Source organism: Triplophysa dalaica, chromosome 7 (genome assembly GCF_015846415.1).
Source record: "Triplophysa dalaica isolate WHDGS20190420 chromosome 7, ASM1584641v1, whole genome shotgun sequence".
NCBI classification, from domain to species: Eukaryota; Metazoa; Chordata; class Actinopteri; order Cypriniformes; family Nemacheilidae; genus Triplophysa; species Triplophysa dalaica.
Window position 1 is genome coordinate 9,331,408 of NC_079548.1, and position 27,771 is coordinate 9,359,178.

At 39.8% G+C, this 27,771-nt stretch overlaps 3 protein-coding genes across 4 annotated transcripts; all 3 read left to right on the forward strand.

The window, feature by feature from the left end:
• Positions 1-5,234: 5,234 nt before the first annotated feature.
• On the forward strand, positions 5,235-7,808 carry phb (prohibitin). The gene is made up of 7 exons (XM_056751933.1): positions 5,235-5,339; positions 5,875-5,977; positions 6,064-6,225; positions 6,366-6,508; positions 6,593-6,709; positions 6,793-6,888; positions 7,041-7,808. The coding sequence occupies exons 2-7, from the start codon at positions 5,893-5,895 to the stop codon at positions 7,251-7,253; spliced, it is 816 nt and encodes a 271-aa protein (XP_056607911.1). The 5' UTR covers positions 5,235-5,339; positions 5,875-5,892; the 3' UTR covers positions 7,254-7,808.
• Positions 7,809-7,926: 118 nt separating this feature from the next.
• znf652 (zinc finger protein 652) lies at positions 7,927-23,732 on the forward strand. 2 transcript variants are annotated; one of them, XM_056751873.1, is made up of 6 exons: positions 7,927-9,354; positions 15,417-16,988; positions 17,261-17,408; positions 17,599-17,714; positions 19,416-19,560; positions 21,401-23,732. In XM_056751873.1, the coding sequence occupies exons 2-6, from the start codon at positions 15,948-15,950 to the stop codon at positions 21,997-21,999; spliced, it is 2,049 nt and encodes a 682-aa protein (XP_056607851.1). In that variant the 5' UTR covers positions 7,927-9,354; positions 15,417-15,947; the 3' UTR covers positions 22,000-23,732. The 2 variants fall into 2 exon arrangements, with proteins under 2 accessions (XP_056607851.1, XP_056607852.1); XM_056751874.1 differs by having other exon boundaries at positions 7,927-9,224.
• Positions 23,733-24,595: 863 nt separating this feature from the next.
• Positions 24,596-27,557, forward strand: phospho1 (phosphoethanolamine/phosphocholine phosphatase 1). The gene is made up of 3 exons (XM_056751916.1): positions 24,596-24,705; positions 25,530-25,566; positions 25,984-27,557. Exon 3 carries the CDS (start codon positions 26,032-26,034, stop codon positions 26,881-26,883), a length of 852 nt encoding a protein of 283 aa, XP_056607894.1. The 5' UTR covers positions 24,596-24,705; positions 25,530-25,566; positions 25,984-26,031; the 3' UTR covers positions 26,884-27,557.
• Positions 27,558-27,771: the final 214 nt, after the last annotated feature.

The following is a 27,771-nucleotide window of genomic DNA, read 5'->3' on the forward strand; positions in this document are numbered from 1 at the left end:
CAGGCTAAATAGGAAATAAATAAGCAGTTATTTGAATAAGTAGCTAATTAATACATTCATTTAAAATGTTATCAAAACATTCATTTAAGAATGTGTTCGTCATGTTTACGTAAATGTCTGACATCCACGACTCTCCTCCCATCCGTTCTGTGATTGGGCGTTCGCAAGGATTTCTGGGTTGGGGACTTCAATGGAGTCTGCGAGGGCAAAAAGGAGGCGCTCGCGAGCAGACTTCTGAGCGCTAAAAAGACAAATGGGACACTCTACGGACTCGTATACTTGGCGACCACGCGCAATTTAGTCCACATGAAGTGCGCCATTTGTGACAGGGCCCAAGTAGGATTTTTCCAGTCAATATCGCGATATCGCAATATCATGTGGTCTCGGTATGGAAGGCCGTTTTGGCAAATATTTCTTTAGACGTAACGTGTACAGAAGAAATAACGCGTGGGCGCGTCATTGCGCCTAAAGAGGTAATTTCGTGAACAAAGGTGTTTGTTTTAGCCAATGGCAAGTCCCAAAACGGAAAATTTGCATAAAATGTATTAAGACATATAGTCGTGACGTCATCATTGACTTAACCACGTGTCATTCATGCGTGACATTGCACGTGGTCCTATGTCATTAGGTGTATTCAAGCTCATGCGGCGCTGCGCGGACCAATCGGTGAGATTAGCCGGCAGCAGTAGAGGGAGATTTGAAAGAAGGAGCAGTCAAATCGTTCAAGCTCTACGTGGCATGTACCGGTGCACAACGTTTTGCTACGCTTTCCGGGTTGAATGACATTTTTCCTGGACGGTTGAGATATGTTTTCTCTTGTATGGTTGGTGTGTCAAGAATGTCAGCTCAATCAGCAGGATCATGTATATAACCCACACGGTATTAAAAACAGACAGCTTGCACAATGGGTCTACGTAAATTAATTCACAAATGTGTCCGCTGCAGCTCGGTACACGCAACAATTGAAGATATTAGAAGACATGTATTTTGAAGTATCTATCACGCATTCATACCGATTTCATCAGGCTTCGAAAAGTCTTCAAAAAGAACACAAAGGCTGGTTCTGAAATCGCATACGCAATGAGTAGGTAATCAATTTTAGTAAGTACGTACTCAACGGGGATAAATAGGTACGTACTGTTTTCCCTGAATGGGTGTAGTATGAATGCGATCGGCCGTTGTCTGCCATATTGATTTCTTTTAATGGCAAGGAAGCAAATTACGTTTGTGGTGCATATCTTCCACCTACTGTACTGGAGTGTGCATGGGCCAGAGATTAACCATGCTACGTAATAACAAGCGCAACAACATAAGTTATGAGAGACAAATGTATTAACATCAGAAATGCCAACTTTACCTTCCATAAGTTTTATTTGCAACATGTTAGTAATGCCTTCACCAATGAGACGTCAGGCAGCTGCTCGACGATCTCGCCTTGTTGTGTTCAGACCGAACGCGAATTGCGCGAATAAATCGCGCTATTCGCGTGTACTTGGACGCTTGAACATTTTAGTTTACTCGCTTCATTCGCGCGTCAAATTCGCTTCATTCGCGCGTCAAACTCACTTCAATGCAGACGCGAATTCGCGTCATGGGAGGGGCTTCTGCCAGCCAGCTCCATTCCCTTATAGATAAATTGCTTAAATTGTGTAAAGATCGTTTTTGACAACTTGCCAGATTGTCCGACCTCCTCACTCACTTTCTTCCAAGCAAAATCCTTTTTATTTCAGTTTCGATAAAAGTAAGATGTATCGTACAGCTCCAGGTATCCACATAAAGCAACGGTGATTTTGTCCTCCATTGTTGTTGAGATTTCTGCGTCCCCTCGCAACATCATAATCACCTGACTGCTAGAGCAAGCTACTGATTGGTTAACGCGGCGCGAATTTTCGCCAAAATTCAGATTTTTCAACTCGAGCGAATCGCGCGAATCACGCGAACGCTCAATTCGCGCGATTCGCGTCATCCGCGCAATTCGCGTCATCCGCGCAATTCGCTTCATTCGCGCCGCCTCATTCGCGCAATTCGCGTCATTCGCGCCGCCTCATTCGCGCGATTCGCGCCGCAAGTAGGTCTATCGCGTCTTTGCATTGACTTAACATGTAAATCACTCGCGCTTGACGCGCAATTCGCGTTTGGTCTGAACACACCATTAGGAGAGAACTGCTGATTTTATTGTCAAGGAATATAATTATTATTCCTTATCAATTAAGTGTACCCTAGAAATGCATTGCTAGCCCACACCTAAACTTGTGCACTATATTATTGAAAAGTACACACCAATACTTTTTTTCCTGAAAATGATATATTGTATTAAAATAGGCTTTTAAATGTAATTTTATCGTCATATGCCATCTATGCATAAATACAGACTACAAAAATGTGTATGCATACATTTTCAGTGAAGCAATGACATAATGAATGTCTACTATGAACTACATGTAATATGTTTTATTTACGGAAAAACATGAATAAGAAATACGTAAATTTGATGTAAAAAAATAAATGAAATGAATCATTATTAATACATATACAAGTAAACATCACATGAATCAAATCTTTTTTTTTCAATTTATTGTTATAACAAATTATTCTATATCTACAGGCGTTGAACCCCACATACTGCCATCTCGCAGCTGACCACCGTCACTACCTTCGTGATTTTAATGAGTGTGATCATCTTTGCCTGTAACAGTCAAAAAATATTCAAATTACCTGTTTAATTTGTGCTCAATACTGCATTTAAATGTGAAGGTAGCTAGTTGCACATGTGTTAACATGCTGTTTATTCAACTCAAATTTCACTGAATTCATCAACAGTACTAATGAAAAAATAAAAATGCACATTATGTTATGTAACTTAAGTAAATATGTTTATTAAAATTACTTATATGTATCTATGCAAGCAGTGAACAATGTTTTTGTACCACATATTAACAGACATGAGCTTACTGCAGGGTCGGACTGGCCATCTGGCGTACCGGGCATATTCCCGGTGGGCCGCTAACGTATGGGGCCGGAATGGACGCTTTGGCCGGTCTGATGGACGTATTATAAAAGTGAATGCAAAAGACATGGTATCATGCGCAACCCCCCCCCCCCCCCCGGTCCACATGTACCATGCACACTGCTGTGGGCCAAAAATGGCAAGGCCAATTTCTCTTCCCAATCCAACCCAATTTCTGTTCTCCACACAACACATGCTGGGGGATTACCTTGTGAGAAAACATCTTCAAGCAGTGTCACCACAGAGCTCCCTACACCAGTCTCACACAGATTTAATTAACACCGTGTCTACAACGGACATGCCAGGAGAGACCGCGCCGCATCCAGTGTGGACAAAATTTGAAATTATATGGGTTCAAATCATTTGTTGTTACTATAACATATTTTAATCGCCAAGGGGGAATTTGCCCCTCCAAGCTCCACACTCACAAGCTCACAAGCTGTTAGTATGGAGCAGGTGGCTTATTCTGTCTTCACGAGCCACCCGTGTCCCGGGCATTCTGAGCAGGGGCGCAAATCTTATAGTGAGGGGGAAACCACTCTCCACCCTCAGGCCCTCAGGCAGTGGGTCTTCTATGGCAGGGATTTGGCCGAGCAGCCGTAGATCTCTTTGCCTTACGTGATAATGCCCATTGTCCTATATTCTTCTCACTATGGGACAAGGACTCACCACTCAGGGTGGACGGACTAGCCTATCCATGGCCTCAAGTGCTGTTCTATGCGTTCCCTCCTCTCTGTCTGATAACGCATTCTCTGGCCAGAGTAAGTAACTGTCTTTGATTTTGACTTTGATAGACTTTCAAACACTTCAGCGCTCAAATGATAGCTGGAAATGTACCGACTGGTACCAAAGTTTAATATCGTGACAACACAACAGGCCTTTATGCCTTAATACTTAATACATATGAGGTGGTGGAGCTATCCGCTCTTTTTCCGCTGTTGAGGATGGGAGGTTAAAGGGTCATGCGGCTGCCATGCAGGTTTTCCTATTTAGGACAAATGCTTTTTAAAGAGCATTATACTCTATATCCCTTCTTTAGTCAGGGCCGCAAGCCTGGGTTATACTTGTTGCTAGCATGTTATTTTCTTCTCAACCTGACACCATGAGTTCATATCTGGTTGTGTTGTCAGGTTTGTTTATGTATGCATGTTGCCACATGTCATCCATGCATTTACTGGGATATCTCACTGCCCAGGTGGGTTGTTATATTGTGACATGTCATGCATCGCCTTTTAAGGTGACCGTCCTCTGGCTTTCGGAGCCTCGCTGTGAGTGTATGGGGCAACCGGGGAGCTGTCCATATCTCCCATAGGTGGATCTCGAACACATGATGATAAAAGAGAACAAAAGGTTACTGTTCATAACCCCGGTTCTGTGAAGCACAGCGTGGAGAGATCACCAACTTAGCCCCGCTTGTTGCACGAGAAGCGAATATGCTCACTGAGGAAAGGTAGCACATGCAGATGCCTTTATGCATTAGGTGAGGGGGTGTGCCCTCACCTGGCATAGGGCACACGATCCTGTCTGTCAAAGCCAGACTTGGTGCAATTGGATGCTTCTGCAGAGGTCAGGTACGAATGTCCTTCCCATAGGTGGATTGCTAAATTAATAGTATTGATACCATTTTTTCTTGGTTTAAAAACGTGAGATTTGGTTTTATCTAATCAAATAAAAGTAAACTATTATTTTCTTTTAATTTTGGCTAATTTCATATTCAAAAGCGTAAATACCGATTAACTAAGCCTTTGTATTACTTCTTGAAAATATATTTATGTTATACATGTTAATTATTTTGCATTCAAATATTAAGAAACGATTAAGACTTTCTATATGTGAATCTCAACATATTTATGTAATGAATTGCCTAACCCCTGTCTCTTTGTGTTTATCATTATACGTAACTTACTGTAGAATATTTGGCTGTACAGCACAATTTTTTTGACTCTTTTGTTTTTTTAGTTTTTTTATTGGAGATTAATATATGCAACAAAAACACTGTAATTATACAATATAAACAAAGAAATATATAAAATAAGAGAAAGATAAATAATAATACAAAATATAAAAGAAGAAAAAAATACAAACAAATTATATAAAAAAGGGCATTCAATAACAAATTTGTCAGCTTTGTTGAAGTTCAATAAAAACAGAGTTCGTACATAAAGCAGCAATCATATGCATTGATACTCATGTGGGCGTTTCTTTCTGCTTCTCTTTATCCAACCAGAGAAGTCTTTGTTCAAGGTTATGCGCATGCTCGTTCGCCTCTGGTTCATGTGTTTCTTACGCAGGCACAAGTGGTGTAGGTCATTGTGATCTAATAGCACAGCGGGTAAGTGATCACGTTGTAAAAAGTATTTTTTATACGTGGTTTCGTCGGCTTTATTTCATAAAACTAAATATTTATATTGTGTTTTGTTAAAAGAGAAACAAGCGTGACAAGTGCGTTTTTTAGAGGTAAAGCTGGCGACAAGGCATGATTGCATGTGAATTTCAGCATTAGCGTGTAGCAAGCTAGTTTAATTAAATCCGATACTAGTGCAGAATTAGTTTGAATCCACATTTTTTTCAGATATTGTTTATTTTGTTAATGCCAGCTTTTTAACCAAGAAGCTGTACGATCTTATCATTTTAATTTTAACGGTTTTTCAGTGACCATACCTAAACTACTCAAAGTGTCACTGGCGTATTTCATTCGTGTCAGTGTCGTTTCCATGCTTGACAAAGGCTTACGGATCGGAATCTTTATATTATCCAATGCATTTATAAAATCCACCTGAACGTCAGTAATCGTAGATATATAGTGAACTGAATGTGTGCCTTACATTTTGTTTCCGAATTCACGCTAAAAGTGCTTCTCTTACCAGGACTGTCACATTGTTGCCATGGCGAAACTCTTCGAGTCAGTTGGAAAATTGGGATTAGCCTTGGCTATTGGAGGAGGTGTCGTTAACTCTGCTCTATATAATGGTAATTATTATATCCAAGTAATGCATCATATATATTGAGGATCGTGTAACTCTGAAGCTGAACTCTGTGTGTTTCTTTTCTTTTAGTCGATGCAGGCCACAGGGCAGTCATCTTTGACCGGTTTCGAGGTGTGCAAGATATTGTTGTTGGGGAAGGCACACATTTCATTATACCATGGGTTCAGAAGCCAATCATCTTTGACTGCAGGTCCCGTCCACGCAACGTGCCTGTCATTACTGGTAGCAAAGGTACATAACATCATATAGAAAGATTTATTAATTTCTCACTCTGATGTTTTCCTTTTATTCTTTGATTCTCTGTCAGTTCCATTATGCTTATCATCTTTGTCCTCTAACTATGCCCAATGGTCTGTCTTTGTCCTTGTTAGACTTGCAGAATGTAAACATCACCCTCAGGATTCTGTTTAGGCCTCTTGCAACGCAGCTGCCACGAATTTTCACCAGCATTGGTGAGGACTACGATGAAAGGGTTCTTCCTTCCATCACTACTGAAGTGTTGAAGTCTGTAGTGGTGAGTATTGGTGAAGTCGCTTGGACTCGATGGCAGAAGTTTAATAGATGACACTAACACGAAAGCTTTTGTGTGCTTCCGCAGGCCCGTTTTGATGCAGGTGAGCTTATTACTCAGAGAGAGCTGGTGTCCAGGCAGGTCAGTGAGGATCTGACAGAAAGGGCATCAACCTTCGGCCTCATCCTTGATGACGTCTCCTTGGTAAAGACTTCTCCCTATTTTAGTTTATAATTCAAAGCTTCTGTCCTCTCCAGTGTCTCACCCTTATGTTATGTTACTTTCAGACACATCTAACATTTGGAAAGGAGTTCACCGAAGCTGTTGAGTTGAAGCAGGTTGCACAGCAGGAGGCTGAGAGAGCCAGGTTTGTTGTAGAAAAGGTAAGAGAGACTCTGAGTTTAATATTTACATCATGAAAATAGATTGTAATACATTTAAATAAAGAAACTAAATAGTAATAATTTAAGAAATCCCGTTATGATATTTATCTGTTGTTTTCATAAGCAACGTTCTATCTGTATTTGTCTCTCAGGCTGAACAGCAGAAGCAGGCCGCCATAATATCGGCTGAAGGTGATTCCCAGGCTGCTCTGTTGATCGCTAATTCTCTGGAAGTGGCTGGTAACGGTCTTGTGGAGCTGAGAAAGTTGGAGGCAGCTGAAGACATCGCCTTCCAGCTCAGCCGCTCTCGTAATGTTACCTACCTGCCAGCCGGACAGGGAACTCTCCTTCAGTTACCGCAGTAACGGGGGAACTGGACACACACACACACACACACACATCCCTTCTGTCTCTTTACAGTAATGTCAGTAGAATCAATGCAATTCTGTATTCAGACTATAGGCAAACAAGAAGACAAAAATACCTTGTTTTTCGCTCTTTTATTCCAAGCATTCTCTTTCTCTCAATTTCTGAGGATATTTTACGGACTGCCTCAAGGTGGTTTCAGGAATAAGAAAGAGGGACACAAGGTTTGAGTGTATGTGTATTTACATAGTAAAATGTCAATGTGAATTGACCTTGTTTGAAAACCATAAGCAATTTCAGTTCAATCAGAGTATTCTTCATTTACAGAAATTGATCAAATTTTAAGACCAATTACAAAGCTACTTTAAACTATGTTTATAAGCAGTAACAAAGACTTTGTATGTTTTTGATCTCAATTGCACCTGAAGGACCGGCTGTGTTGCATTTTGGTTTAAAAGTGTTTTGTTATTGTTTGTTGCAGAAGAATTGCCCTTGCTATCCACAAGTGGCAAATTAATTAAGGAATGATAAATAAATGATTCATTTATATTAAACTTAAATGCTTTGTATGCTTTATTACAAAAGGAAATTTTATTTTGGTGCACAGAGTGATGTCTTTCTGGTAGCTGCAGTTTTTTTCTTTATAATAAGCACCCGTGGCTTACTTTTTACGTGGAATACAAAAACGTTATATTTATTTTACTGTGTTTCCTAGGGAGTTCCTCCGACAATGGCAACGAGTGAAACCATTAAATGCAGCGTATCTGTGTTTGTCTTTTAATATCCAACAGAGTGCATCCGTGCTTATATAAATCATCATCCCTCCGCTCACTTGACACCAAATCACAAAACATGTACAAAATCTTTTTATATCGTCTTTCGTTCTTTTCTCACTGCCTCTTGAAACTAAATTCATGAACTAGCCACCGAAAGATGCTTGCAACAGAATAAAAAAAGGCTTATATAATAATATAATAATTATAATAATATAACTTCAAAGTAAACTCTCTTATGTTGTTATATTTGAAATGTTGTAATTCTGCAACATAAACACATCAGTAAGGTCACAGTGTTGACCATTTTCAACTACCTCTACCCACAGGATGTCACTGTTTCTTTCCTCTTTTTACACGTTTGTCGCCATCTTTCGGAGAATATAAAAAATGTGTATCATATGTGCCAAATTGTTACATTTTATACAGTTTTATTTACCTTCAGACAATTCAACTTTTGGTAAAATGTTCAATTTAAATATAAATGTTATTTTATATTTAGTAGGAATGACTTTATTTTTATTATGCGCCCATAAACATATCAGGTAAGAACAGCCATTGAAATTCACATTTACTCTATATCTAATTAATAGTACGGCATAAGGAGGCTTATTTTATTCAATGTACAGTAAATAAACCATTTAATTCATCCTGATACCCCTTCAGTTGTCTGTATGCCTGAAATAATAAAGCGATAAAAAACACAAGTTATTTAAAATGATTTGGGTTGTTTCTTACAAACTTCAGCTCTCAGTCTCTGCTGCACTGTATTTGACAAGCGCTCCATCAAGAGAAGACACTTTATTCAAGGTGGTTCGCCGCAGGGAGGAAGACGGGCGCGCGCATTGAACGCTGTCTGGTCTTTGAGAAGCTGAAAAAACACCGATACTACGCGCGCTTATACACCACAGACAGCGGCGCGGCACGAGCGCCTCGAATAAACCAGGAGGATGGTTGATGCGCGAAACCTAGGCCAGCCACGTAGCGATGGCTTGTAAACGTTAACAGCGGTGGTTTGGTACAATTTAGCCTCAACCCCAAACTATTTACGAATGTCTGCTCATGCAAACTCGTCGCAAATACTCAGAACACATGCCACCGAGCAGTTTGTCCGAAGAAAATAAAGAGCGGTGTTGTTTCATCCGAACCCTTCAACTTGAGGTGCACGGAATGAGGGAGAGGGCGCTCGTGCCTCGGGTGAGTACTCGAACGAAGAGCTCGCTAACGTTACAAGTTAATTTCTGCTTTTACACTTTTGCACGATGACAGTTGTTCGCCATATGCAAAACGACAACAACAAGGAAATCCTCGTTGGACGCCTGTGAAGGTACGATGTTGTCATAGTGACAAACAATGCATGACACGAGTTATTCGGTTTTTGTTCGCCAAGAAGAGGGGTCGTCAAAATATTATTGTTTTCTCGACTTATTCGGTTGTGCTTACGGACGCTTTAAGAGAATAGCAAATGGTAACGTTAGTTTGCAGAACGCACGCAGACTGGACCGTACGAAACGGAAAACAAGCCCGGAGTCGACATAAATCTGGGCGGTTTTAAAGGTGTAAAAAGTGAAAGTCGTCCACGACGAAGATGTTAGCCTGCTATGTACCATAGGGATACGTATCCTGTTGTCGTTGCATGTTCTTCGTCAAGATTTCTTCAGAGTGACCACAAAAAGTCACTGATCCTATTGCGTCCTACAATTTGGCAAAATCAGGTCCTGCGGTAGCTTAAGTCCAGCGCACGCAACTGTATGTGCACTGGCCTATTAGCTCTGCTAGCCGAACGGCCTGCACGCCTGCCGTCCCGACCAACCAATGTATCCTTTAGGTTAACCCTTTCTTTGCGCTGCTTTCCCCCAAAAAGTTACTGTTTGCAAATGAGTTGCACCACACCCTTGGCGACTACGCTAAATATGGCCACAGTGCGGTGTGCACGAACTAACGTTTCGCAGTATTGTTGTATTATTCTCCTTATTGTGGTGGAGGTGTCGGAGTTTGGTGGGGTGTTGTAGATGCGCGCGCTAGGCCCTTCTCAAACTGTAGCGTTGCTAAGCGGCATTAGCTCAAGTTGCTGCTAGCGAGGAAATCTTGCCATTTGTTTTACCCACATACACATTATTGGTACATTGTTTTACAAATTAATGGTCTATTGGCAAAGTCGTGATGTGTCCCTTCACCACTCGAGTCGCATGTCTGCCGGGCATCTTTTACCCAGAAGTCTTTGATTAGGTTAGGATTTGTGAAATGTCCCCATTTATATAAAAAAGTAGCCTTTTATTCTGTTCCCGCGATGGCATGAATTTCGACAAGAATATTAAATATGTTTTTTTCAGATCACATGTGGGTGACTGTTAGAGAGGTGAATCTTGATTTGTTTGCAAGAGTTTCTGACTGGTTGTGTTACGAAAGTGTGGAGGTCAATTGTTTATAGTTGGTTGGTTGTAGGTATACCTAAATTTTTCTTTGAAAAACTTTGGTCTAAACATTTCAATGATACCTTCCTCAGATTCATTGACAGGAATAATGTAATGAGAGGTAGGCAATTAACCGTAATCATCAATTTTGGGCTTCCTCAATTACAAAAATAAAATAATAAAGGTAAACCGAATATAACAATCAGGCTGCAATGTTTTGGTAGATTACAACGAGGAAAAGTCATGGTTATTCGTGGGTATTGTGTTATGCAGAAAACAACACCTTTTTTTGACCCACTGTCAGTATACATATTTTGCAAATAAAGATTTGTAATTTGAATGACAATTATAGCCCTCAAAATGATGTCACTCTGTTTTTCCACACATCTTGGTTACTTTAGGCAGGCATCTATGCACATGTGCTGTATTTCCTGCTGTAGAAAATCTCTGTGTAGCTTAAAGTGATACTTCACCAAAAAATGAAAATGATGTCTTCATTTACTCACCTTTGAGTTGTCCCAAATCTGTGTAAATTTCTTTGTTCTGATGAACACAGAGAAAGATATTCGGAAGAATGCTTATAACCAGACAGATTTTGCCCCCCCCCCTTGACTCCCATATTAGGAAAAAGTACTTTAACAATTTTTTTCTTCTGTTGAACACAAAATAATACATTTCGAAGAAAGTAGGACAGCAAACAGTTCTGGGGCATTTTTGGCAAAATCTGTCTGGTTATAAGCATTATATCTTACTCTATCACATCTTTGTCTATCAGAACAAAGAAAATATTTATACAGAGCTACATAGGTACAACATAGGTACTTTGAGTTTGTGAAAGTGAATTCCTATTAGAGGAAAATCACTTTCTGCCCTCCAGCCGTGCCTCACACGTCATAAAAACCACGTGACTGCACACAACCTATTGTGAGAGTTTTTGGTGGGTCTTCTTGTGTTTGAAACAACAGTTAGAAATACTTTACTACCCATATTGAAGGGTTTGTCTTAGTGGGTAAGTTAGTGTGTGACTCATCTTTTTTGTGGTTAATACAGTTGCATAACAGCACTCAAGGAACATCTCAGTCTTTTAAGAAAGTGTTTAAGTTTGTAGATTCTCAGTTCTGACAGGGTCATTATGTTTTGGATTGAATAATTAAAATGTGGTCTGCAGATTTGGTGTTCAGATCAAGGCCAACACGAGGTCAGAAATGATGGAGAATGGGACAGATGACGAGAACAACAGGAAGGGGAAATTTGTTTTGGTGTGAGGATCAAGTAAAAGATGACGAGATTGGAATTGAGTTGTTGACATCAAATGTTTTCATTTTATTTAACAATTTGAGAATTATTTTAGCATGCTCAAACTAATATTTAACTTCACATAGTGCACTATTTCCTGTTCACTAGACGTGCCGATGTGACCATGACATATTATTTTCTTTGCCAAATAAACCATAGAGATTAAAGTGAATTGAAGTGGTTTTGTTGACTGAATTAGAAATCAAATCAGTTTTTTTTATTTGTGGTTGACAGAAAAAGGTGAAATGCTGGTATGATAAGTACAACTTCCTAACTCTCTGTTACGATTGATTGCACGATTTAAGCTTTAGTCGAGTCATTTGCCTGGTTGTAGAGATTTTGATTCTGTGATTGTCACCCACATCAAAGCAGCTAGCTTTTTTTGTGCGAGGAAACCCAGGATTAGTCACCGCTATCATCGTCTGACTTGTTCACGGTGATGAGAAGAGCAGCCTGAGGTATTGTAAAACTTCAGCTACAACGGTCTGTCTTTGAGTGAGAAACATTTAATTATGTGGGTATTGTCTTTGACACTTTAGCATGTGCCCTGATATCATGATCTGTTCTTCGCTGACAGGGGACCAGATCACATTCGAGATTTATTATCCATGTGTTCCACATTAAATCCAAACCCATTGACCTTGCGTTCTTGTGCATGTCTGAATAAAGTAAAGTAGAGCGTTTAAACTTCATATCCTCTTTAAAAGTGTCTAGACACTGTGTTGCAGCAATTGAAGACCTGCTTGAGAACCTGATGTGAAGCGTCCTTCCGATGGGTGCATAGACCATGCACTCAATTCACAACTCGGAACAAGTTGTTAATCTCTTTTTTTTTCTGTGGTAGTATGCATATAATAAACATATGCATATTGTTTTGAAACAAAGGCTGGGCGGTATGTCCTTATTTTGCATGCCAAAAGAGTCAAGCTGAGGATTGTACTGGAAGCTTGTTTGCACCAACCTAAAGGAGGCTAAAGAACGCAAACGTGCATGCTGGATGTTTGAAGTGGAATTGAAGTAGCTCTGTTTGGTATATACCGATGTGTTATAACTTTCCTGGCTACCTTCTTAAAACTCCACCGCATGCTTGCACTATAAGTTGTGACCCCCTATGCACCCATCATGTGGTCACATAGCCTGCGCTCTCCAGTTCTCAGAAAGTTTCAAAGCGCACAGGAAGAAAGGTGGAGGTGTGTGCATATGGCTGTATTGTGTGGGTTTGTGTTTACCTGTGTGTAGGTGTTTGATGATCTGCATATGGTTTTATTTGTATTGGTGGGATTGGTAGTGTAAACTTTTGTTGTGTGACAGTTGTTCGATATGGACAATCTGCAGCATAATTATCTCACAGGATGTCATGCTTCACTGTTTTACACAGGTCTGTATTCATATTCAAATAGTAATGGTGTTATGCAATCAAAGTTATTTTTGTTAAAGAAACACCTCTTTAAAGATCTGGTCTTTGTTCTATAAATGTAACATGAACCTTTACATGAAACATACCTTAGCCACTTTCTTCTTTTTGATTGTACATTTGAGAAACTTGTTTAACTCTTTCATCATGTCCTCAATTAAATGACAACCCACCCTCAAATGCACACTACTTATACAGATGATAGTCTTGTTTTAAACAGTGCATACATTCCTAATATGACCCACTATACACATCCATGTCCAATAACATTTTCTACAATGAGATAAAACTAAGTCCTTTTCATCTAGACATTCTCATGCAGCTTTAGGAACAGAGCAGACCATGATTACCAGACGTTTTCCAAAGTATACTTGGTTTTAAAGATTTGCTTTCACCTGGCTGCAACAACTGGGGTTGCACCTGTGCAGCACTCGGGCAGTGAAAGGCCACCATATTGTCATGTCTAACTCTCAAGAAAAGAATTAAAATCGGTGCTGAATCTTATCTGTGAATTGCACAGACGAGTCGGCTGGACTTGGTAGAAATACGTCTGCCGTTATTTAAGATGTAGATGAATGCGAGTCACGTGTCTCGACATGCAGCTCTATAACCAGACTGTGATTATCTCTGTGGTCACAAGGCTTGAAACGAACATGTAATTGATGTCATGTCAGTGTGGTGATTTTCAGAGCTGTACAATGAAATATTATTGAAGTAGAGTGCGTATTTAATGGAAACATTTGTGCAGTTCACACGAGCAAGCAGGCTTAGCACACGCATACACAGAAGAGACGTTAAAAGATACTCAGGAAGTCAAGGCTGGTGCCGTTGAGAGTAGAGCGGATAAACAGAGCTATTTTTCCTGTTTGTGGCTGTTGTTGTCTTGTTTTTGACCATGCTGACTCACAATATAAGGTGGGGTCTGTTTTCACCTTAATGGGGTTAACAGCATCACTGTTGTAAGGGTGCGCGGGAGCCATTGATCATGGATTCCTTGAGTGCTCGCACACAAATGCACAGTCGGATCACTCACACTGAAACTTGTGGTCTCATTTTGGTTCTTGAGTGTGTAACGGTTCCCGTTGTCGGTTGAATGTGTCTCGTTTGTAGAGTGAGAATTATATAGAAGAATCACACATGAAAAGCTTGGGTAGTTAGTTGTGTTTGTTTCAGTTCTGTGGGGTTATATATTTTATTGTTGCTCACGTCACTTTGTCACAGAAATTCGTTCAATGCTATTTGTGGCTGGAAGGGATTCCCAAAAATCTAGAATTTTTTTCAACCTCATGTGGTTCAAAACATTTATATGACTCTTCTGTGAAACACAAAAGAGGATGTTTGGAGAAATGTCTGATACAATGGAAGTCAATGAGGGCCATGTTGGTTGGTTGCCAACAATCTTTAAAATATCTTTGTGCTCTGCATAAAAAGTCGAACAGGTTTGAAATGACATGATGGTAATTTATTCATATTATTATGGTAAATAGTAAATGATTATAGAATATTCCTTTCTGGGTGAAGAATGCTGTTAATTCAATAATTTTGTTTATAATTTCACCCAAAACTGTTCAAATTTAACAATGTAAGTTACATTTTGTTTAGCTGGAAAAATCGGTTTAAGTATCAGTTTAAAAAAAGTGTTTCAAATTGGCAAAATTCTGTCTATATCATCGAATCTCAACTTGTTGTACGATATAGGTTAGAATAGGATAATGTGTGAGAACATGTGCAATATTTGTGTGTGTGTGTGTGTGTGTTTACTGAGCTTTATGTGGTTTAAATTTAAGCTGCTCACATACGCTTACACAGAGAAGCGAAACGGTTGTGGCTTGATGTGTGTATCTGATTAGTAGTAAGATTCTAGATCTCAACACCTTAACCAGGCTGCAGTTTCATTTTTCTTTCTCTTTCCCTCTCTCTCTCTCTCTCTCTCTCTCTCTCTCTCTCTCTCGCTCACACACACACACAAACACACACACACATCTTAAAGGATGTTTGACACCTGATTTGAAGACAAGAAGTTTAAACTAGATGACTGTTACTACTGCATTGACTGGACTGGCTAAGGCTGTTACTTTGATGTGCGGTATCTTACACGTTCTTCGTTATGTTTTCATCCAACTCATGTTGTTTCAATGGTAGCGGTTGTGGTTCACTCAACCCAATTTGATGGACATAATTAAACATCGACTGCCATAATAATTGGTCTCAATTGTCTTTTTAATCCTTTTCTAACCCGTCACATTGTGTCTTGTTCTCTTTCAGGTAGTGTCTGGCTGCAGGGTGCTGATTTGAATCCGTTGATAATGACTGCTAGATCAGAGCGGTGAAGCCGGCGGCGCGGAGACGCCGTCAAAACTCAGACATAGAGGAGGCAGCTTTTGTGTCTGATACAGAAGAGATCGCAGAAGAGTTGCCGCCGTTCCTTTGCAAATGAAATGAGGCGCTGTTGAGACTGACACAGATCTGAAGCAAAGAAAATTGCACAGCAAGACACACTTCATGTTAGAACTTTGAGAGCAAATCAAAATTCTGCTTTTCTTTTTTACGCCATAGCAAAGCCATGGAGGCTCAACTTGGGCTTGGCTAACTGTTTTGGGGTCTGTCCCCATTCCGCTCTTTCCGTTTGCCTTTCCCCCCTCTAGTTTGTCTTGCCCTCCTCTCATTCACTGGGGAGGAGGGGTACGTTGCTCCCTGTATCTCCTTCACAGGAAATAGTGGTTTGTGTGAAACTTCAAGAGTAAAACAATCCGACTGAACATTTTAAAACGCAGCCACTCGAGCAAACTGCTGCAGATGAAATCGGCAAGCCTGACACTTAAAGAGGCGGTGTCTGGCCCAGAGACAATGTCTCAGGAGGAGGCACAAATGACCCAACCCCCTCAAACCTACTTCCACAACACCTTGACTCCTGATGCCGAGCTTTCAGCCAAACTTTACAAACGAGACGTTGCGGCCAAACCCTTTTCGGTGGTCATCGACAACACGATGGCCATTAGACCCGACCCACTGATGCCCTCTGAGATAAATCCTCATCCCGCCCAGACTCAACAGTTTTACAGGGAAAACTCTGCCACGTCTGCATTGAAGGGGGTGCCGCGGAGCAGAAATGGGGGGACGTCGGAAGATTCCGAAGGTGAAGAAGGAGCAGGGTTGGAGGGCGAGATTAAACCAGGGCAGATCATCGTGGAGGTCAACCTGAATAATCAGACTTTACACGTGTCCAAGGGAGACGACGCAGAGAGTCCTAGCACTGTGGGAGATCATAAAAGCAACAGTGAGGAGGAGGATGAGGAGGAAGAAGAAGAGGAGGAGGATGACACCGAGGAAGATGATAGCGTAGATGACAACGACAGTGCAGAGGAGTCTCTGGAAGAGGAGGATGAGGATGAAGACGAGGAAGAGGAGAACAACAGTTGCCAAACAAGAGCACAACGGGGAAACAGGGGTCGAGCGGCTGCTTCGCCGCGACGCAATAGCCGGCGTGTAACTGCAACATTGAAAGGATGTGCAGCTACAGCGACCACCGGCATGACAACGAGGGGGCGGAGGAAAACAACTGCGGCCCCGCTCCAAAAGCGTAGATCTGCCAAGAAAGCAAAAGTCTCAGCCTCCTCTGCCTCAGGAAAAACGGTAGGGCCCAAGGGAGAGGGCGAGGAGAAAGAGACGCTAGCGTGTGAAAAATGTCCACGTGTATTTACTTCTCGCTGGTACCTGGAGAAACACATGAATGTCACGCACAGACGCATGCAGATCTGTGACAAGTGCGGGAAGAAGTTTGTGCTGGAAAGTGAACTTGCTTTGCATCAGCAGACAGACTGTGAGAAGAACATTCAGGTAATAAAAAAAATATTCTTCAAAGACAATATTTTCCAATTATGATGTAAACAAATGTTTTATATACACATATAGTCAGCGATGAATGTATGGTTCTACATCAGTAAGCCAGTAGATTTGAAAGTTTTGAGGCCATGAGAGGTTTTGAACATTTATTACCTGCCAATGTAAGTGCTGACCAGCAGGTGGAGACTTCAGCCAGCTTTAGCACCACTGCTTCTACATATGTACGTACAAAACAATCCATTGTGTGTATCTGTGTGTTTTCCCAGTGTGTGTCATGTAACAAGTCTTTTAAGAAGCTGTGGTCCCTCCATGAGCACATTAAGATTGTTCATGGCTTTGCCGAGAAGAAATTTGCCTGTGAGATTTGTGAGAAGAAATTCTACACCATGGCCCATGTCCGCAAGCACATGGTCGGTACGTAACTGTTTACACAGGCACACTTCAATTTCATCCTACTGAATACTTAAAGATAGCGTTTATATGATAAAATATTTTTGATAGCTTTATATGCAGAGAGATTTGTAAGTGCTTTACAGTTATTTAATTACATATACAATACAGAAACATATTTGTGTGTAATACAGCTGATGTTGTCTGTCTCTAGCTCACACAAAGGACATGCCATTTACCTGTGAAACCTGTGGAAAGTCTTTTAAGCGCAGCATGTCCCTGAAAGTGCATTCACTCCAGCATTCAGGAGAAAAGCCCTTTCGTTGTGAGGTATGAGCAAAACACACGAATTGTATAAAGCGCTGAAAAAAGGAAAGAATCTTAAAGGAACAGTTCAATCTAAAATGAAAACTCTGTCATAATTCAATGAATTTCTGATGAACACAAAGAATGATATTTGGACGAATGTTTGTAACCACACAGTTCTTGGCCACCATTGACTACCGTATTTTGAAAATTACTTTGTTCTGCTGAACACAAAAGAAGATATTATTAAGAATGTAGGAAAGCAAACAGTTCTGGTTCACTTTCGAATGGCATTATAACTTTTCCAGCTATGGCAATTTATACAGATTTGGAACAATTTGAGGGTAAGTAAATGATGACAGAATGTGAACTATGAACTGTCCATTTAAGTCTTTAGTCTTCATTTAAAACAAAACATGTAAAATAATGTTCAATAAGCCATTTTTTACCATTATAAGCCCTTTCAGTATTAAACAAGATCAGACCTGGTCCTCTGTCTGTCTCTCTCTCTCTTTTTCTCTCTCTCTTTTTCTCTCTCTCTTTTTCTCTCTCTCTTTTTCTCTCTCTCTTTTTCTCTCTCTCTTTTTCTCTCTCTCTTTTTCTCTCTCTCTTTTTCTCTCTCTCTTTTTCTCTCTCTCTTTTCTCTCTCTCTCTCTCTCTCTCTCTTTTTCTCGCTCTCTTTTTCTCGCTCTCTCTCTCTCTCTCTCTCTCTCTCTCACACACTCTCTCTCTCTTTTTCTCGCTCTCTTTTTCTCTCTCTCTCTCTCTCTTTTTCTCTCTCTCTCTCTCACACACTCTCGCTCACTCTCTTAATGGTGAGTTTCTGTGTCTACTCTAGATGTGAATTAATGGCTGGCTGACACTTTATTTGAAACTCACCGTATTAAACAAATAATGATAAATATAAATATGACTCTCTCCATATTTATTTTTTCTGTTCCGTCATATTTGGTGTTTGCTTTACCGGAACACTGTAAGACCCCATGTCCACTGCAGAATTTTGACATGTGCAAACACTGTATTTCTATATGTTTGAATAAGACAGAGAATAAAGGTGTAAGCTTGTTCAGTACATAGAAATGTTTGTTGCGTTTCTGTTTGCCAAAATCGTTGGACGTATTTTTTAACCAGTGTCGCCATCAGACTGGACCTTTCTGAAAGAAGTTTGTGTCCGTGGCAAGACCTTTGTGTACTCATACATTTATATTAGGAAGTTGTTTTTTATATCTGTTATTTTGGCTTAAATGGTAATCTTCAAGTATGCTAACTTAGTTATGTGCAGCCAATAAACATAACGTGATGTCAGAGTATTTTAGTATTTTGCTAAATAGACATTCATTATCTCAACTTCTTGTAAAATGTATTAGATTCCAGTATTTATATGAACCAATTCTAAACAAGAACAGACAATGTCCATCTGTACTGAAATCTTTGTGGAGTTTACTCCTTTGTGGCACCTTTTCTATGTCAACTGTTATGGGGTGGACATCCCATGAGGGTGGTCAGGGTGGGGCATTGTAATTTTTTTTAAGGATGTAGTGAAGAGAGATCCTGTGTGCCAGTGGGGTTGGCCTGTTTCCTAAAAATAGTTTCTTAATGACAGATGTTATGAACCCAAATGACAGGTTATTGTGGTCCTATTACACATGGTTGTTTCAGTCTGGCTCTGATTTGATGTGAGGCTGAAACAGCATCCACCCACGCTGTCTATTTCTGTGTGTTCAGAACTGTGATGAGAGGTTCCAGTATAAATACCAGCTGCGGTCTCATATGAGCATTCACATAGGACACAAGCAGTTTATGTGCCAATGGTGCGGGAAAGACTTCAACATGAAACAGTATTTTGATGAGCACATGAAGACGCACACAGGTGAGGTGCACAAACATGCAATTACAAAATGCCATGATGCATATGTTTTGAAAAAAAATATTTTCAAAGTGTATCTTTAAAGCACACTTCTAACACCAAACTTGTAAAACTGAAGACATTTATTATTTGCTCTCCGGCCAAAAATGAATGGACTAACTAGTCTTTTTTAATAATAATTACTTTGTTCTTATAATTATTTAGTTGTACATCATCGTTTGCTCTTCTTTCTGAAGTTTTTCATGTATCCTACAGCTCTAATCTCTGTGTTGAAGAGACAGTTAAACCCTTTTGGTTAGACACTCCTAAAATTGTCTACATGTTCTCTGTAATAACACACCACGTTTGAAGCCCAGCCTTCTTTGAAGCACTGGCAAGCCTGGAAATGAGATACCCAAAGTGAAAAGCAGTTTGTGAACTCTTGGGTATACAGACATATCTTCTTTTAAACAGAGATATTTGGAAATATGACACAAAGCTTTTTGTGATGTCCGACAAACCTGTCACACGTATCCAAAGTTTTTTCTTAAGGGTGACAGAATGAGAAATTTGAACAGTCTCATTTCTTTCATGCGTGAAATATCCGTGTCTCTGGTGCAGTGCAATCAAACATTTTTCTAAACTAACGTAAGAAAGGAAACAAAATATATCTAATTTATCATTGAAAAACAAATTTTATTGTCTGTAACAGTTAAACAGTTTCCATGTTATGCATTTAAATCTGCACTCCAGCGCAGTTGACAATCAAACTACGCTAGCACCTGAACAACAATAAAAAAAACTCCAAATCTTTTTCTAAATTATCTTAATACAGAAACTGAAATAGATCTGTTTTGTTTTTATTGGCATATTATATTTCTTTTAATGTCAGGCATGTTGTTTCCGGCTCGCGCTGTTCTGTAGTTTATTAAACGTTTATTAATTCTGAACATGTCGCGTGTCCTTTTTGCACCAAAATGCGACACTCCACTCCCGTGGGTCCGCAGCAACACACCAACCAAGCATGAAGTCCATTGGATGAATGGTTCTTATAAAACTTCAAACAGAAAGATAGACACAGAGATTCCTGCCTTTAATATAGAGAAGAATATGTTCAGCCCCCTCCCTCTGAATAATATTATTAATATCCCTCTTTCCAATATTCAATGTTGATTACTAAAAAAAATGCTATTCAGTACAGCCCTTCCTCTGTCAGAAGGGTAGCGAAACCTGAATGGCTCGTTTTCTCACAGGCTTGCAGAGATAGGGTCAAATAAACAAAGTTACTGATTTGTCATTTTTCAGAGTTTGTAGATTCAGATTCCTGATATAGCACTTATACATTTAAAAAGTCAGATGTTTCATTTAAAGTTGCAAACGAAATAGAAAAACACATATTTGCGCCATATGACCCCTTTAAAACTTATTCTGTATCTTTTTTGTATAAGACAAAAGTTTTAGTGTCTAAACAAAATATGAATGCTCACCCAGACCTGCTTGAAATGCCTTGTGTAACCACACCCCACACGCTTGCAGTATTCGACCAATCCCTACGCACTGTTTTACTGGCCAATCATAGCACACCTTGCTTTTCAGAGTGATGAGCTTTGTAAATATCTGTGCGTTTCAGAGATACAAACTTGCACAGTATGTGGAAATACAGCATTTTTTAACTTTAGATCCTGTTTACACGATACCATAATATAACAAACGATAATATTTGTTTTAGCTGAGTCATATGACCCCTTTAATATTTCCACAAATGCTCACTCAACTTCTGTTTTGGCTATGTAGTCTCAATGCCAGACAAAAAAAGCTGTTAATCATTGTTTCATGTATCGTTTATAAAAAAATTTTTTTGCAGGTGAGAAGCCATTCATCTGTGAAATATGCGGCAAGAGTTTCACCAGTCGTCCCAACATGAAGCGTCATCGCCGCACACACACAGGAGAAAAGCCGTACCCTTGTGATATCTGTGGGCAGCGCTTTCGCTTTTCCAACATGCTCAAGGCCCACAAAGAGAAGTGCTTTCGGGTCACCAGCCCGGTGAGCCTTCAGCCTGCCACCATGGCACTTCCAATTCACCTCACAGGCCACACGCCCTCGTCATCAGGCCTCGCCCCCAGCCCGGCCCAACCCACTCAGTTATCGCCATCCATTGCGCAAGTAGGTCCTGGAATGATCAGTCCTGCCACTGGGCTCCTGCCACAAAGGGTGGTCACCACACATGGCTTATCTCATTTGCACCTGCAGGCTGCACCCGCACAGCATCACATTGCGCACAGTCACATGCCGGTCCATCACACAGGACACGCCCCCATGACGACCCACACCCCTCAGCAGGTTTCAGTGCAGTCTTCTGTCCTGCCCCCTCCTCCTGCTCTTTTTAAGAGCGAGCCAATAAACCATTGCGCACATGAGGACGTGTACCTGCGACAGGGTGCCGCTCAACAGCACCACTAACACATATTCCCTAATGCAGCTCATATCAGGTGCTCATTGGAGCAGACAGACATATTTCTGCATTACACACTTGTCTTGTTCACACAAGAAAAAACGGGAGGAACTCTTGGTGGATTGTGTTACGTGTTTGAGGAAGATTTAAAACTGATGACTCATGACCAAACTGGATTGTTAGACGACTGAACTCGAATAACTCCAAAATTACAAACACATCACTTACCCGACACATTACTCCGATTCATCTAACTTTAAACTCTGGTTGTGTATCACGATGATCAAAAGTTGTCATTCAATTTGAAATGGCACAAACATGTTTTTTCTGTCTCTTATCAACTCAGCTGCTGTTGCAAAGGTTCTACGGGTTCAAACATTCACAGGTCAAAGGTCTACATTTCAAAATCACCAATTAAAATCATTTTTACAAAATGCAGTATAACCTCTTTAGAAATGCAGGTCTTCCCTATCACACAAAATACTCTACGAAGTGAAATACTGACAAACATACATGGATTATCATTCAAACATAGTATGCAGCACTTAAACTCAGTGTATTCAGTTTGACTGAAACTTTTCTGTCGCCTGATTGTGGTTGTTGTTGACATTTTATTCCAATATTGGAGTTTCTTTCTTTTTATGAAATTGTGCTGACTGGACAATGCCTGTAGCTCTCTGGCGTGTTCAGTCGGAGGTTGAGACTGTTAAGAAAGACCAATGCTGTGATGTGTTATTGGAGGACTGCAACTAAAGTGGAAAACCATGATTCATTATTTTACTGTATGTGCTATGTATGATCTAACTCACTTAACCAATATTTTTATTTGTATAATGTAGATAAACTTACTCTGTGAGAATTTTTAAGAGGAAATGGAATTTGTATGTTTAGGTGATGTGTATGTGTGCGAGAGTGTGTGATGGGTTGGAATAATGGAAAAGGTTTGTTTCTAATGTATTCAAACAGAATGTAGGGCAGGACTGTTTGTATGTGTATATCTCTTTGTGGTGCTGGTATCAAAAGCTGCTTTTTAGTTGCTCTGTTTTCCTGGTACATGATACTTTATCATGCAGATTGATAAAAGTTTGTCTGTAAAAATTGTTTGGTTAGGTGTAACAGTATATAGCGGCACAGAGAAAGCAATTGGTCAATCAGACTATCGATTGTGTGATTTTGTTCATTCTCATAGACTGTCCTCTGCACTTTACTGCCAAGTTAAAGGTTGACAAAAGCAACTGAAAAGAATAATCACGTTCAGTGTGTGAAAGATGGAAACTGGGGAGAATCAGACACTGATCACTTACGTCACAAAATGTAAGACGTATTTCGGCCCATTGATACCTATGGAGGTGGCTGTCAATCATTTTTAGGCATTGCATTACATATGTCTGATCCTCTCCTTTCTCCATCAATGGATGGAATGCACTTTCTAATAAAATCTTGCTAAATAGTTAAAATACGCAGACCATAATAATGTTTATTCTTGTGAGATGTTTTAAAAACAAATGGACAGTCTTCTCTCATCTAGTCTGTCTCCGTGTCTCTACCCACTCGACTTAAGCATTGTTTTGTTAGCATTGTGTCTGGTACAAAAACGTCTGACCTTTACTTTGTTATATTTTGTTTTTCTGTTTTCGAGAGATCATGATGGATTTGCATTAATGTTGAGCCTTTTTATATAATGTTCATTTAACACACTTTCTGCTAACCTTAAAGAAGTAAAAAAGAAATATGAAATAGACATGAGCACTGTGTACTTATTATTCCTTGAATTTTTATTTGGTGTGTGTTTGTGTTCGCCAGAGTAAACAATAATTTGAAATTGAAGTATTGACAGATTCAGTAGGTATGAAAGGTTTGATCAAACCCTGCTTTAACAATTCTTAAAACCTTATGTGTGGATTACATTTATGTGGTCAGGGGATAAAGAATACAATTGGCTTAAGTGTTAAAACAATAGAGGTTTGAGATGTTATCCTTTATGTAGAACAAACCTTTGTGTTAAATGCAAGAGTAACATCGATTGACCGTGATTAAAGTGTGTTCATGTCCTTTTTGAACTCTGATAATTGAACAGATAACTCCATTTTGTGTTTCTCTTTGCATTATAACATTTGTTTTGTGGATTCTCTTTGTACATAAAGGAGAATAATTGCATTTTTTCGCTCCTGCTCCACTCTTCCTAATGTTAATCGATATGTATGTGCGAGGGAAATGAATGGTAAACAAGTATTTGTCACAACACACCCTTGTAATAGCCTTTACAGCAGGCTGTCATTAAGGGTTTCCACAGAAATAGCAAGGCACATCAGAAGATGCTTAGGAGTGTAAACCCTAAAGAGTTATTTAACCGGTGAAGTGTGTTATAAAATATTACACAGTTGTAACACAAGTGTGAAGCGTTTGCCCATTAACTGTTACGGCAGTAACAGATATAACCTTTGATTTTAAATTGTGTAAGGAAATGTTCAAATAAACATTAACGAAATGTAATATGAACTAGTCAACACGTGTATATAATGTAATGTAGGCTTCAACAGTCGGTCACGAAGAGCGACGGGTAGGGGGCGTGGTTTTGCCGACGCGCGTCACTGTGGTTACAAAGCAGCATCGGACCTTAAAAGCTCCATCACTGGCGCAAGATCAGCCGGGCAGACACAGGAAGCAGTGACCAGGGGTGATGACCAACTGAACTAGCAGACATCCAGCTCAAGGTGACTTAATCTTCTGTTTTATTGACCGATAAATCATTTCAGTTACGATAAATTTTGCCTGTTTTAATGCTGTAATATTTAGGCTAGACTGGAAATAATTGACAAAAATAGTTCATTTTTACCCATAAACTTTAAAAGCGATATCAAGTGGCACAGTTAGAAAAGGGTACTTTGTAAAGAAACATGGTTGTTGCATCACCTGTTATATAAAAGGTGAAAGCAAGGTCACGTGCTACATACCGGCTTTTGAACTAGCATTACATCACGACGCAATTGGCTTTCGATTTATAACGTTATATTTTGACATTTTGTCAATATTGAGTTATTCATATATTCTTGTTCTGTGTGAAAACTAAATCAGAATGTGTGATGTCTTTTCTTTTACATTTTGAGATTTATTTAAAAAGCTTCTGCTGTGGTTTCCAGCAACAGGGGTTAGTTTAAAACAGGACTAGTTTTTACAAACATGCCTTAAAAAGAATCATAACTTTAATACATTTTGAGTTAAAACATTGGCACTGATGTAATTGAAGATGTTTCAGTGCAAGCAGTTTATAATTTAGACTGATCTAACATTACTTTAGTCTAGGACTAGTCTTAAGCCCTGTGCGGGAAACCACCCTTTATGTACAATGTCAAATGGAATGCAATAAATACAAAGCACATTCACTTAAAACTTCTCAGAACGTGGATGGAACCTTATAATTCCAAGGCGCAGCATTTTACCTATATAGTATAATGTTACGCTGTATCCTAAAAGCTCTTATGTCAGTACCTTCGTGGATTCAGGCCATATCATGTCGTGTTTTTTGGTACTCTTACAGGTGGACAGTGCGCAGAGTCGATCTCAGGGTAACACCGGTGAGTTGCAACTTGATAAGCATAGGCTGCATATTAAAGTAGAGATCTTGAATAGAAAGAAGCCTGCACTGAATAGTTGTGCATGTCCATATATATTGAGCAAGAGTAATACATTTATTTATTAACAGGTAAAATATACCACAAACATTTGGATCATCAACTGAAAAAAAGTTTACCTATTCAACATTTTCAATTATACATGTGTATCGTTTTATTATTGTACCACTCACCACCTCTCAGTTATTTGACTGAGAAAGAGTTGTTTTTGAGAGAGTAATGTTAATAGAAATGGTGTGGAAGTTCAATTATACTAGATCAGAATGGACCGGTTTCTTTTCCTTTGTCTTCTTGCTTTTTCTTTCTGATTCTGTTTCATTTATTTTATCATAACCTGAACTTGGCTCATTCTTTCTCTAGAGGAAGAGCAAAAGCAGGAGAAAGGGTGTTCGATTTCCCTTCCTATCCATGATGCGGGACTCTGTCTTCAACTGCTGCGTTTCCCCACCCCACAACCCTGAAGGGGCGGAGGAACATCATCAGCATAGCAGCAGAGCTCAGGCCCTCCCCCCTAATGATAGGCGTTTCCTTATTTTCTTTGACTTTGATGAGACCCTTGTGGACGAGTGCACCGATGATTCCATGGTTACCGTGGCGCCTGGTGGAATCCTGCCCGGGTGGTTGAAGGACACGTACCGCCCCGGCCACTATAATGAGTACATGCAGCGTGTGCTGGCCTACCTCGCTGAACAGGGAGTCACGCCGGCAGCTATCAGAAGCAATGTGGAAAAGCTCCCTCCTTGCCCGGGCATCCCGGCTTTAATGCGTTTCCTTCTTTCCCAGCCATCACGTGACTTTGAAGTGGTTTGTTTGTCTGATGCTAATACAGTCTTCATTGAGACGTGGCTACAGCATCTAGGGTTCCGCCCACTTTTTTTACGTATTTTCTCCAACCCAGCTCACTTTGATGATAATGGGCAGCTGCAGCTTCGCCCGTTCCACTCCCATGACTGCCTGCGGTGCCCGGCGAACATGTGCAAAGCGGTGGTGGTGAGGCAGTATTTGGCCCAGCGCATACGTGAGAGAGGCGGAAAGCCATACCAGAAAGTTCTGTATGTTGGTGATGGGGCCAATGATTTCTGTCCATCACTCATACTATCACCGGGTGATATAGCATTCCCTCGCTGGGACTTTCCAATGCACAAACTGATCCGAGAGATGGCAGAAGCCAAACCTGGAGAGTTTAAGGCTAGTGTGGTACCCTGGAAGAGTGGAGAGGATGTCATAAGCACGTTGAAGAAGATATTAGAGAAGCCTTAAATGGGCTAAATAAGGACCTTAAAATATATCAGCTTTTATTAATTTTATTCCAAACTCATATGGCATTACCAAGTATAATTAACTTTTTTATATGTGAAAAATGTTGAGGCCGTTTAGAGACCTTCAATGACATGCATGGTGTTTTGGTTTTATGCCGTTTTTTCCGATATATAAAAAAAGCGAAGCAAGTTTTACCCTTAAAATCACACTGACATTAACTCATATGTGTTGAACACATGGATGTGCAAGAAAAATATCCGTATCATTCACATGTAACTTGTACTGTTATTTTTTTCTAAGAGGTGCTAAATAATTATTTATGTGGAGTATTTGAGTTATCAACTAAATATAACTTTTGTCATTGAGAAAGAACCTCCTGGTTAGTATTTGTAATATTTAATCTTAGTCTTACACATTTATATTATGTACATGTGAAATATAAATGTATTTTAATCTATATTTAGTTTAAAATGCTTTGTAAACACTCTGTATTATCTTGACATGTAATTTTCACACCCATCATGTATTAGTAGGGTCTGCTGTAGTTGTTTAATGTATATTTTTGAAACCATTGCATATGATGTTAAGCATATTTGTGGTTCTTTGTGTTTTTTGTCTTTAAACATGGAGCAAGTTACTATAATCTGATTATAGATTGTCACCAGCATGGATATAAAGCCAGTTACTCAACTCTGTGTCTGTGCATGTTTTCACAAAATACACATCTCTTACATCTCTAGTGTTCAGGCTGTTTATAAATGCCATACATTTAAAAATCATAATACGCTATAGTTTAATCAAATGCACGTTGTACAGCTTTATGCCACTGTAAAACTTTGCTGTAGTTTTGCTGCAGGTTTGCCTGTTACTGACTGTAAATTTAATTTA

Bases quoted from the DNA above. Each gene is read 5' to 3' on its own strand.
- phb (XM_056751933.1), top strand. From the start codon at position 5,893: ATGGCGAAACTCTTCGAGTCAGTTGGAAAATTGGGATTAGCCTTGGCT. The intron at 6,226-6,365 runs GTACATAACATC...TGTCCTTGTTAG, and splicing joins TGTCATTACTGGTAGCAAAG to ACTTGCAGAATGTAAACATC. The intron at 6,889-7,040 runs GTAAGAGAGACT...TTTGTCTCTCAG, and splicing joins CCAGGTTTGTTGTAGAAAAG to GCTGAACAGCAGAAGCAGGC.
- znf652 (XM_056751873.1), top strand. From the start codon at position 15,948: ATGAAATCGGCAAGCCTGACACTTAAAGAGGCGGTGTCTGGCCCAGAG. The intron at 17,409-17,598 runs GTACGTAACTGT...GTCTGTCTCTAG, and splicing joins TGTCCGCAAGCACATGGTCG to CTCACACAAAGGACATGCCA. The intron at 19,561-21,400 runs GTGAGGTGCACA...ATTTTTTTGCAG, and splicing joins GCACATGAAGACGCACACAG to GTGAGAAGCCATTCATCTGT.
- phospho1 (XM_056751916.1), top strand. From the start codon at position 26,032: ATGATGCGGGACTCTGTCTTCAACTGCTGCGTTTCCCCACCCCACAAC.